At 38.6% G+C, this 13,277-nt stretch overlaps 2 protein-coding genes across 2 annotated transcripts; both read left to right on the top strand.

Annotated features, from left to right (window-relative positions):
- The first annotated feature begins 1,392 nt into the window (after positions 1–1,392).
- On the top strand, positions 1,393–1,986 carry LOC104890872 (3'-5' exonuclease). Its single transcript, XM_010676491.2, has one exon. It carries the CDS (start codon positions 1,393–1,395, stop codon positions 1,984–1,986), a length of 594 nt encoding a protein of 197 aa, XP_010674793.2.
- Positions 1,987–3,931: 1,945 nt separating this feature from the next.
- On the top strand, positions 3,932–8,989 carry LOC125496765 (uncharacterized). The gene is made up of 3 exons (XM_048642324.1): positions 3,932–4,297; positions 6,227–7,066; positions 7,415–8,989. Exons 1-3 carry the CDS (start codon positions 3,932–3,934, stop codon positions 8,987–8,989), a joined length of 2,781 nt encoding a protein of 926 aa, XP_048498281.1.
- The last annotated feature ends 4,288 nt before the right edge of the window (positions 8,990–13,277 follow it).

Here is a 13,277-nt window from a genome sequence, read left to right on the forward strand (position 1 = left end):
AATGATAATTCTTCTGTCTCCAAATGTCTTCTTCATAGTCTGACTGATCAATCCTTTTCCATCTCCGTCCGCTAGGATTCAAAGATCGCATTTTCGAAGAGGGGTGCCGTCCGCGTTCCTACCGGCCGTGGCCAGTGGTCGCTTACGTGCACCGCCAGCAGGTTGATTGGGTGTGCTTTGTTGGGGTTGGCAGTCAACATTTGAATGAAAGAAGCTACAGTTTGCAGCTGTTCAGGTGAGAATTGACTTAGCTGAGCTAAATTGAAGGTACTTACTGTTTGGGTTGTCCCTCGGGAGATTGGTAGTTGAATTGTGGGTTTCCTATCGCCCCAGTGATGACTGGCTGCGATGAGGTCTGCCGGCATCCTTATCCTTGGATCCTTGATTGTGTTGTTTACGTCACCCATGGTTGTTTCTTTGCTAAGGTTGGGAGGACCCCTCCTTCTAGCGCCAAATTGTTTCGGTTGAAAACAGTTAGCGTCCTCGCACGAGTCCGCTAAGTTCTGAGAGCTCACGTCCTTGCTGGAAAGCTGCACAGGATGCAAACGTAAACTACCCTCGGGGTGGTTTTGAGGAAACCCCTCCGACGCTCAAGTCAGATATTTGGACCACTAGGATGTAGAGAGAGAAACTAGAGAGAGAGATAAGCTATTTTTAGTGTGTAAGAGAATGTACCTGCAGAATAGTACCATTGGGGTATTTATAGAAGTACTATTCCTCTGACAGGACGTATAATCCTTTGACACGTGTAGGGCTATGACGCATTTGACAGGTGGTAAGATTCCCTTTATTTTGTCTTGTTAGGCGTCCGCCAACACTGTCGGTCCTAGGGGATGAACTGGCTCGAATGGTGCTTTTAATGGTTTTATCGTGCTCGCGTCCATAATCTCATTCGCGGCCACAGATGAGAAGGCCGCTAATAGACTTGAGTTATACCCATACAGGAGACATATAGACTATAGAGCTAGGGGAGTGTAATATTTGCTCTAGGAAATTTTTGCACCTAAGGGTAATGTTATATGTAGCCCTTAATTAAATAAATCTCTTTAATTGGAAACAGTTTAAGAATTCAAGACACATTTTCACATCAACTAAGGTACTAAATGCTTAATTTAATATTTCATTTCCATTTTAAATACCTAAGGGCTATGTATATCATTTTCCAATAGCTAAATCTATAATTTATTTTTTGCTCTATCCCTATGCAATTGACTAATTGGACTTTGTGTCCCTTTTCATTTTCCGCACTAAACTTTAATTCTCTGTTTGGTGCTAATCCTATCCTAATTAATTCAAATTCACTTTTCATCTACTAACTATAATCTTCATACTACTATATAAAAGCAAAACATGCATCCATTATGTAACATGTATAAAACCTTTCACTAAAAGATGAATACAAAAAGTATAGTAAGTTTTGGTGGTGCAAACATAGTCACAACTTTGACAGATAAAGCACAAGTGATAGAGGAATGGGTGGCAGAGATTTTGCCACGTTACGTTGCCAACGGAAAATCAACGGTAGTGGGGCTAGACATAGAATGGAAGCCTAATGTAGTGTCAACAATGAGCAACAAAACGGCGACGCTTCAGCTGTGCATTGACAACAAATGCCTTATAGTCCAACTCTTTTATTTGGACTATCTGCCTCAGTCTCTCAGGGACTTTATGGGCTGGCCCAGATTTACTTTTGTTGGGGTTAAAGTAGATGAAGATGTAGCTAAGTTGAGGGATGAGTATGGGCTGATTTGTGTTTGTAGCAAGGACATCATGGATCATGCTTTGGGCCTTTGGCCTATGAGGTGGTTCAGTAGGCCAGGTCTGAAGGTTCTTGCTCGAGACATTGCGGGCCTTTATATGGATAAGCCCATGCATGTTTGTAGGAGTGATTGGCAAGCTAGGGTGCTGACTAGGGAGCAAGTGGAGTATGCTTGTATTGATGCTTATGCTTCTTACAAGATTGGCGTTAGGTTGTTTATGGAGTGATTTTTATGAAGAAAACTTAAGTTGTTATGGAATTTGCTTTATGTTATGGGGTATGTACTTAATTAAAATTGATATCATGATTTGATTAGTGTAAGGAAGAAGCTTCATCAAGTTTAATGAAATGTAATGGAAGCTTTTAGTGATGTGGATGAGTTATTGTCTCATTAATATCTTGATTTGATTTGCATATTTCAAGCTTTATTCTACCTTCATTTCAAAATAAAAGTCGATAATCGGTACAACTTAACATACAATATTTATTAAAGTTCTTTTCATGTATATTTATTTTATCATTTTGCATGCAATTTGAAAAGGCACCAAAGAATAACAATTATACTTACAGAATTATAGAAGTATTTGTGAGGTGAACCTAACAGTTTAATTTTATAATTCTAATCAACATACTTCGATAGATGAGTCATTTTAAATTAATAATTTTAAAACTTATTACGTGTGCATTATAATTAACAAAAAATGAAGGAACAAGAGCTAATACTTATCATTATTTTGTATGCTAATGGTAATTTTGAAATTCTTGTGAATTTGTGAAGTGAGATCTGGAAACCAACACTACTATATCCCTCCACCCCAAAATTTAGTTTTCATTTTCCTTTTTTTTTTTACGGTAATTTATGCAAGTAGAATAGAGGGATAATAAAGATTTTTTTGTTTATTTAAATGAATGTTGTATGGGAAAAGATGATTTTAGGTTAGATAATGGAGAATAATTGGTGAAAAAGCATTAAGGCTATGTCCAGTTTACCTTATTTTTGCTTATTTCAGATCTAATCAGATCAGATGAGAAAAAATAAATTCAGATCAGATCATGCTTATATTTAAAAACTCATTAATACTATTAATAATACTATTATTTACTAGTACATTTGTTCAAAAGGATTATTATTGTTGCTGTTGTACTTATTAATTATTAATATTGGTAATTATTATTAATCTCATCTATCATTATAAATGTCATTGTTATCATTATTTTGAGTTACTTTTTTGTTATTAAATAATAAAAAATTAAAAGCCACGTGTTAAGAACATAAGATTGGCGCAAAAATAAGAAATATATAAAATATGATAGCTCAAATTCATGACAACGAAACCTATACTATGCAATTTCTAATTCTTTTATTGTACATGAATTACATGAACTAATTAAACTCCCTTAGGGAGAGCGCCACGTGGCAACATCCCTTGTTTAGGAACGTCTTTTAATATATTTATTATATTGATTCATTATAACTCGAGTCGTCACTAAAAACTTGTGAAATATAGACACAACATAGATTAAAGGTAAATGGAGTCTAGAGAGAGAGAGGGAGCAAGGGTTCCTAGAGAGAGAAATCATGACCATCACCAATGGATCACAATCCGCCGGAAAACTCATAAACCCCACCCCCCCAAAGCCACTAAAACCTGTTTCACCACCTTCCTACCTACTGATATCTCTGAAAAAGAACTGCACTCAATCTTCAGCCATTATGGAGCCATAGAAAACATTTACATCCCTCCCCTTTCCACCCCCAAACCAAAATTCAGATACGCTTTTGTGAGATTTGTCTCCTCCCTATCCTTATCAAAGGCAATCCGAGGTGAAAATGGTAGAAGACTAAATAATCTTCGTATGAAAATTCAACCAGCTACACAAGACCGGAGAATCATCCCTAAATACAGCACCAACCACATCCAGACCACCCCAGCTCCAAAACCAACCGCAGCTCATTCAATCCCAAACCGTCACCCGAATCGTATCATCCCTAACTTCCGAGATAATCGATCATACAAAGAGGTATTTACTAATCAACCCAACCTCAACCCCTCTATTCCCAACCCACCCCACCCCCCTAAACCTAAATCAGCTAACCCCTATGCCATCCCTTTTGTCGAACCTGATGTGAATCCTGAGTGCTTTCACCACGAACCATCACTAGAACAACGCATGGCATCCAGAATGCTAGGAGAGGACGTTGAGAAAACAAGAGACGAGCTCAAGGTATGTGAAATGGATGGAGAAGAATTTTTATCTGTGACAGGGAAAAGAACTCACTTGCATGAGAACCTTTTCGAAAGAAGTGTGATTGCCACAGCAACATCATCGTTGTCCTCAAACCAAATATTAGACCTCATATTGGCACAGGGAGTCACATGCATGTCCATCAAGCCCCTGGGTGGCTTGCTTCACCTCATCTCTTTCGACAATGTGGAAGACAAGAAGGCGATGATTGAAAGCCAATGGCTCGAGAACTGGTTTCAAGAATTAAAAGACATTGACGACAAGAGTGCCTCAAAATGGCGCCACACTCAGGTTAGAATCTCTGGCATTCCGTTAGTTGGGTGGGATTATGAAAACATATACAAAATTGGGAGCATTTTTGGTAGGGTTATCTCCACAGACCACTCCTCCTTTGAATGCGCAAAAGTCACCCTACTCACTGATTGTTTGTTCCTAATCAACTGCAAACTAATCATGGAACTAGAGGATAAAAAATATAAAATTTTCATATCTGAAATCATAAACCAACCCCCTTCAGCCACCTACGGCCTGTCACTGTCAAAAAAACCAACGGAACCAGTCCAATCATCGCCGGAATCCTCATACAACAATGATGATGTTTTCACTCCCCAAAAAACCTTTCAAATTCACTAGACAACGCTGACAACCATCTCCTTGAACAGAGTGCAACAAATCACTTCATCATTAACTCCCCCTTTTTGTCCCCTCCCAATCATTGGGAAGTCCAATCTCAGCCTACAATATTAAATGACCTGTCCCCCACTAAAACTCTATCCATCCACCCCTCCCTAAGCCAACCCAACAGCCCTATCTCAGTCCAGAACATCCAAAGTGGGCCGGGTATGCATCAAGCCCTGTCCGGCTCGCCACAATTAAATCCTAGCTCCTCTCCCATCGTACTTTCTTCAAACCAGCCTGGGCCTCCCCTCAAGCCCATTGACAGCTATCATACCTCCACTTCCTCATCTGGGCCATCCTATCCTCCTGGATTTGAAGAAGAGATTCCACTCAAACTAAGACAAATTCACCTATCAAAAAAGAAAAAGAAAAAAACCACCAAAAAGAAAGCCCCATCCTCCCTCAATCGCATCTATCGGCAACCTTCACCAGCATCACCCCACTCTTCCATGGCAATCACGGCATCGGAGACCCTCATTATTGCAAACAAATTAGAAGTGCAAATAAATGGCTCAGCAGCGTCTTTCGAGAAAAGGATTGAATGTATTCTAGCTCGTCAAAAGGCAGATTGGGCCTCAGCTCAAATCTAGCTACATCACATCCATCACTAAAAACCCATCCCAATCATGAATCTCATATCTTGGAATATTAGAGGTCTAGGGGCAAGAATTAAACGAAGCTCCCTGCGCAAGCTCATCAATAAGCATGAACCTTCAGTAGTATTTGTGCAAGAGACCAAGATGGAGGAAATATCTCCCAAAGCCATCCGATCAATTTGGAATGACAATGCTGTATCTTGGGAATTCAGCCCCTCCCAAGGAAACTCAGGTGGACTTCTCTCAATGTGGAAGTCAGATTTTTTCGTCATGGAATCCTCTCAAGGTGAAAAGAATTGGATTGTTTTGACGGGGCTCATCCCATCATCCAACCTGAAGTGTAATCTTATAAATATTTACAATCCTTGCTCGGTTGAGGAAAGATCTATTGTGTGGCGTGAGATCATCGAATTCTGCAGTTCTTCCCGGCTCCCGTGCCTGATCCTTGGTGATGTTAATGAGACTCTCAAACCTAGTGAGAGGAGTAGTCAGTCATTTAACGCTAACGGTTCGAATGATTTCAAAGTTTTTTTGCAGGAACTCGAGTTAATGGAAATTCCTCCAACAAAAGGATTTTTTACTTGGTTTCGGGGTCAATCAAAAAGCTGCCTAGATAGATTGTTCGTGAGTTCGACATGGGTCACATCATATCCATCCTTAAAACTTTCACTTCTCAAGAGGTCCCTCTCGGACCACTGTCCACTATTGGTTACAACATCGGAAAGAAATTCAGGACCGCGCCCATTCAGATTTTTCAACTGCTAGTTAACTCATCCTGGTTGTCTCAAAACCATTAAAGAAGCATGGTCATCCGCTCAACATCTATCTTTACCATAGAAACTCTTGGCCACAAAGGACAGCCTGAAGAAGTGGAACACAAAAGAATTCGGATTCATAGACAGCAGCATAGAATCGCTAGAAAGGGACCATTCATGACATTGATCAGATTGCAAATAATCGACCCCTCACAGTGGAAGAGCTAGAAAACAGAAAAGCAGCACAGGTAGAGTTATGGACATGGCTCAAGAGGAGGGAACTCTACTGGGCTCAAAACTCCCGCGCAAAATGGATCAAAGAGGGGGACAAAAATACTAGATATTTTCACACGCTTGCCTCTATCAGAAAGAGAAAGAACCGGATAGACCACATTGTAAAAAACGAGAAAAAAATCGAGGATCCAGAAGAGTTAAAACGAGAAGCAACAACATACTTTAAACAGGTATTCAGTGAAGAGTGCTTCCCAAGGCGTTCCATACAGAATCTCAATTTCAAGACCATATCACCGGTGCAGGGGGACTTTCTCACGGCCGAATTTTCTGAAAGTGAAATAGATGCTGCAGTAGCATCCTGTGATTCCTCGAAATCCCCACGCCCAGATGGGTTTAACTTCAAATTCGTTAAAGAGGCTTGGGGAATAATCAAACATGATGTCTATAACTTTGTCCGGGAATTTTGGCAAACCTCACGACTACCCAATGGGTGCAATATGGCCTACATCGCTCTCATTCCGAAAATGGAAAATCCTTCAAGCTTCAAGGACTACCGACCAATAAGTATGGTGGGGTGCCTATACAAAATTTTAGCAAAACTCCTAGCAAGGAGGCTTCAAGAGGTCATGGATTCAATAATCAGCCACCATCAATCATCCTTTATAAAAGGAAGGCAAATTCTCGACGGAGCACTGATTGCAGAAGAAATCATAAACTCATGTAAATCCAATAAAACCCCGGCAACTATCCTAAAGCTTGATTTTCACAAAGCTTTCGATAGTGTATCTCTGGATTGGGTTCTAGAATGTATGCATTTCCCCACTAGATGGAGGCAATGGATTCGGGAGTGTGTATTCACTGCCTCGGCTGCGGTATTGGTAAACGGGTCCCCCTCATCACCTTTCAAACTTCAGCGCGGTCTCAGGTAAGGAGACCCATTATCACCATTCCTTTTCAACATAGCAGTTGAACCTCTCAACCTCCTAATCAAAAAAGCCATTGCTCATAATCTATAGGAAGGTATAGAGGTGTGCCGCAACGGGCCTACTCTCTCACACCTCCAATATGCGGATGACACCCTTATGTTTTGCTCTCCAAAGCTTGATCATCTTCTGAACATTAAAAAATCACTAATTATTTTTCAGATTGTATCAGGTCTACAGGTGAATTTTCACAAAAGTTCTATTATTGGCATCAATATTGACGGCATGTGGCTCCAAGAGGCGGCCAAGGCTCTTCTTTGCAAAACCGGGCACCTTCCATTCACATATTTAGGCCTCCCAATCGGAGGCTCCTCCTCTCGCATCGCTTTGTGGAACCCGATTATATCTAGAATGGAGAAAAAACTTGCCTCTTGGAAGGGGAACCTGTTATCTATTGGTGGTAGAGCAACCCTAATCAAAGCATCCTTGTCAAGCTTGCCGATATACTACATGTCTCTATTCCCAATTCCAATGGGAGTTCTTGAAAAGCTTGTGCAGACTCAACGGAATTTTTTGTGGAATGGCGCGAAAGAAGGCCGATCATTGCCACTGGTTTCATGGGACCAGATTATCCTACCAAAAAATCTCGGTGGATTAAACATGGGCAATCTCCTGCATAGAAACAAGGCTTTACTTGTTAAATGGCTATGGCGTTATCTGGTAGAGCCCAACTCACTTTGGAGAAAACTCATCCAGGCCAAGTATCATTATGGGCCGAATTTCACGCTATCGGACCTGCGCATCCCATCATTTGGCGGGCCTTGGAAAAGAATCTGCACAGCCATATTGAAGCAGCCTCAAATCCGATCAATTGTCTCATTAAACGTCAGAAAAAGGCTGGGCTCTGGACTTAACACCCTATTTTGGCACGATAATTGGGCTGGGGACCGACCCATTAAAGCTATCTGCCCACGCCTATTTAGGCTCAGCACCTCACCTGACTCGGTTGTGGCCTCTAATGGATTCTGGGACGGGCTCTCATGGTATTGGAATCTTGTTTGGGCCCGTGCTCTAAGGCCCCAAGACTTGATTGAGTTGCGCCATCTTCAAGATATTCTGGACCAAGTCCACCTAGCTTTTGACCAACCGGACTCTTACGCCTGGGCTCCCAACAAGCAGGGCCTATTTTCAGTCAAATCTTTCTCACTTGAGTTATCAAAATCGGCAAATGTCCATCAACACAATTTCATCAAAGGGTTCTGGTGCAGTCTCGTCCCCCATCGAATAGAAATCTTCACATGGCTTGCAGTCCTTGAAAAAATTAATTCCAGAGAAAAATTAGCAAAGCTGAATATAATTCAAGCTTCGGAGGCTAACTGTATATTTTGCGAAGACGAAATTGAGAGCAGTAATCATCTTCTTCTTCACTGCTCATTCTCGTGGTCAATTTGGATGTGGTGGAATAAAATCTGGAATGTTCACTGGAGTGCTCCCTCTTGCCTGCGCAGCGCCTTTGAATCATGGCAGCCCCCTTTTAAAGGCAAGTTCTTCAAGAAGATATGGATTGCCTCCTTTTTCATCATAGTATGGTCAATCTGGAAAGAACGAAACTCACGTATCTTTGAGAACAAAATCTGCTCACCTTCGCAAATCCATGATCTAATCCTTCTTCGCCTTTCATGGTGGATTAAAGGCTGGGATGAGCCCTTCCCGTACAGCGCATCTGATATAATTCAAAACCCCCAGTGCCTCCGCTGGTCTGCTGCCAATGCCCGCAATCTCCGACTGAGTCAGTGAAAAGCACCTCCTATATGGTCCCCCCCGGCTCCTCTATTCCTAAAATGGAATGTTGACGCTTCCCTAAATACAATCTATGGGAAATCTGCAATTGGTGGGGTTCTTCGCAATCATCTTGGCGAGTTTGTATGCATATTTTCAAGCCCCATTCCACTAGTAGAAATCAATCATGCGGAGATCCTGGCAATACACCGAGCAATTAAAATCTTCAAGTCAAGCAACCGCTTTTCTCAATATGGCCTCATCATTGAGTCCGACTCATCAAACGCAGTAAAATGGTGCAATAATGTAGCCAAAGGGCCGTGGAATCTTGCATACATCATAAGCTACATCAGGAACGCTATGGTTCTCGACCAAGGAATCTCAATCATTCATAAAGGAAGGGAGACTAATATGGTCGTCGATGCCTTGGCCAAGCAAGGATTGCTCAGGATGAATGAATTTGTAGCATGGCTATAGGATTGGGTGTTATAATGTAATTTTGATAGTATATGTGGAGCCTGTAATGGTGTATTAACTCTACTATGTAATCCCCATTTGATATGTAATGAAAATGAACTCAATTCTCTATCAAAATATATATATATATATATATATATATATATATATATAGACACAACATAAATAATTCACTAACCTCTACATAGGTGTATCACATGCTCAATTTCACAAATTTTATAAGTTATAAGTTAGTACAAGAACAAAAGTGCAATATGAAAAATGAAATAAAGTGATCAACTCAAGTATCATAAAAAATGTTTTCTTTTCATACGAAAATGTTAAATAAAAATCAATAAAAGTCATCATAAAAATCAAATTAAAGTAGTTAATTAATCTTTAACTTTCACAAGTTTACAAAGAAACATACATTTCAAAGCACATTCAAGGAGATGAAGATCAAGGATCATCATGGGGAAGATTACGGTTGAAGATTTGTATAGATCATAGAATTCGTACAACTTGTTGTCATAATAGTTTCTTTGTAAATAGCTATTACATCGCTCAATTTATGCAAAACATGGAGATGTTTATGCATAATTTTCATAAATAGTTCCACAATTCTTTTTTAATAAAATGAGAAACCAATGTTACAAATGTTGCATGTTGGGCACAATATATCATAGTATATGAATTAAATGACCCAATCTCGATTAGGAGAAAATAATTAACTAAGTTAAATTGTATGATGATCCATCTTACATTTTCAAAACTGTTCTCCATAATCTTCAAATTGATCAATTATATAATTTGACATAATTGGAAAGGTAATTATGACCTACTATTTGATTTTAGGTCGTTTCACGTGTCTCACTTTAAATGGACATATTCCGATTAGGCAAACACAATCTCCAAATTTCATATCAAATTGATCATCTTGCTCAAAGGACTTAATAATCTTCAATTAAGATTATTTTTCATCCATCCGAAAACCTTCAATTAGGAAGCAAATCTTTCTTTTAAAAAGACCTCTCTTAAAAGATCCTAAGTTTAACCACTAATTAAGGTGATTATTTCAACTCTCATTCGATCACTAATAATTTCTTCGTATCTAATCACTAATTACGGTTATTATCTTAAACCTCAATTACTAACAAATTAGGTTGATAACCTTAACCTTCCTTGAAGTTTAATCACTAATTAAAGTGATTATCTTAAAACTTGATCAATCACTAATTAGGGTGATTATCTTAACATTTCATCATATTTAATCACTAACTAAGGTGATTATCTTAAACCTTGAATAATCACTAGTTAGGGTGATTATTTCCTAACCTTCATTTTGATTATTAATTGAGGTGATTTTCTTTCCTTCCTTTAATTACTAATTCAAGTAATTATTTTAATCTTTCATTTTAATCACTGATTAGAGTGATTACCTCATTTTCCAATAGATTTGTTTTCTAAAGGTGAGTTATTCATAATCTTTTTCCTTTTCTTCTCCCATGAAATTGGGCATTTAGGGTGAGACATAGATCGAATTATGATTATTTTGATCCATGAGTGGATTTGAATCTCGCAATGATTTATACATAGTGCAACTTTGGTGTTCAAACCTACCATGTACAAATGATATATTGGTACTAAATAAATATGGTTGATGTGTATATGTGCAAATTATGTGATTTTCTTTCTTTTGAATAGCCATGATTACTTTAAAATGGAAAATGACACATTTAGTAAGAGCCCGTTCTTTATAACGGAAGAGGAGTCGAGTTCCAGACGTTCGCACCTCTTAACCTAAACCCCGAACCCTATCTCTGGGTATGAACGACCAATTTTACAAAATGCTTTATCCATATGAAGTCATCATCGTTTTAAATGATATTTCTTGAAATTGATATATTAAATAAATATGTCCCTATTCAGATATTAAAAGGGTGGCGACTCTAAAGTTTTCAAAAACTCATAGTCTAATGAGAGACTTTTGTGAGATTCAGACCGTTAATTAAGACATTAAAAAATCGGATACCACAACCTTCAACTCCAATAACCATATCATTCTTCAACTTTTCTCCACCCTTCTTTCTTTTTTCTTCTTAAGTGCACACATTTTCAAGCTTCGGTTTTTTTTAGAAGCATTCAAGCTTCAATTTTTAGTTTCTTACTCATGTTTTTGGGCTGATTTTTCCTCAATTATAGAAATTGGATAGTCCATAAATCTTTGAAATTTAACCTTCTTGAGCTCTGTGCTTGCTTTCAAAGCTACCATATTTTTTTTTTCACATGAAACTTAGCACTCTAAAGGCAAGAAAATTCACACTATTTCTCATTTTTCAGGGTTTGAATATGACTTATTTCTATAATGAGAATGTCGTGTATTTTTGTTATTGTCTATGGCATTGATTTTTGGTAAATGAATTTTATAGTTCATTGGATGAATATTTAATTTGATTGGTAAGTTTATGTGATTGACCGTTATAAGAGTTGATTGGATTTGATTGAGATTTGATTGAGATTTTTTAGGCAAGTTTATGGGTTTAATGCTGATTTGTTATGGAGGGGTGAATATGTAAATTGATAAGGGGACACCATTGCTCCTTCCTTTGCTTATATAATAGAGATAGATATGTGCTCATCTCTTATTGTACTCGTACGGCTATGTAAAGTGTCAACTATATTCAGCATGGCTTGTGAAAGAATCGATTGCTCAACAGAAAAACCAAGAATACTCCATCAATACCCGCTAATTTCTGGTGCCAATTGCCAAACCATCGAATAATATGGGGGACTCAGGAATATTTAGTGCCTTACAAAATACTATTTGTTACGCGTACACTTATTTTGCGTTTTTTCTGAATTTTTTGGTATTGATATAATCTTTCTTTATTTTCTACATTTTAGGGACTTCGTAAATTTTATCAACTTGAAGAGTATGAAGTTCTCTTAATTTTCCAAACGTTTCTTAATTTTTTTTCCCAAAATGAGTACATGTATGTCAAATAAAAGTATAGAAAAAACCCTTAATGAATTTATTTCAAATTATATCTCGAGTTCAACTTATCTTGTGATCGGTTGGCTCGGGTAGCAACCCTAACTAATATATCCATACTAATGTACTATCTTATCACTTCTCGGTTAAAGGTTTTTGGTCGGGTCTCGTTCCGTACCGAATCGAGTTATTCACATCGTTTGCAATTCTTGGCAAAATCAATATAAAAGTGAAACTTATCCCTATGGGTATCATCCCAAACTCGAATCAAACATGTGTATGTTTTCTGTAACCAGGCGCCCGAAACTTGTGAACACCTTCTAATCCAATACCGTCTTTCATGGAAACTATGGTCTTGGGACTTGGTGGCTCGACATTTGGGATTTAAACTAGGTCATGCCGGCAACTTTGAAAAACATTTATGTTCATTGGCATCCTCCTTCTCATGGTGCTTTCTTCAAAAAGGTACGGAGGGCTAGTTTTTTCATAATAGCTTGGATCATTTGGAAAGAAAGAAACTCCGGAATTTTTGCCAACTCCATATCTTCCTTATCTTAATTGCAACAATTTATTCTTCTTAGAATGAGTTCGTGGACAAAGGGATGGGGTGATCCCTTCCCTAACTCCTTTCATATATGACTTAATGCGCAACATGCAGTGTCTCTGTTGGACTGAATCCAGTCAGTTTGAGGTTGCTAGTTCGCAGCCAAAAGCAATGCTCCAATGGAGTCCTCCTCCGAGTAATGCGATGAAATGGAATATGGATGCTTCCTTCCACCCATCCCCTCACCAAGCTGCAGTTGAGGGTGTTTTGCATGACAATAGAAAAAACTAACTTTCTATGTGTGTTCTCTTCTC

This window comes from Beta vulgaris, chromosome 4, assembly GCF_026745355.1.
Source record: "Beta vulgaris subsp. vulgaris cultivar EL10 chromosome 4, EL10.2, whole genome shotgun sequence".
Taxonomy (NCBI): domain Eukaryota; kingdom Viridiplantae; phylum Streptophyta; class Magnoliopsida; order Caryophyllales; family Amaranthaceae; genus Beta; species Beta vulgaris.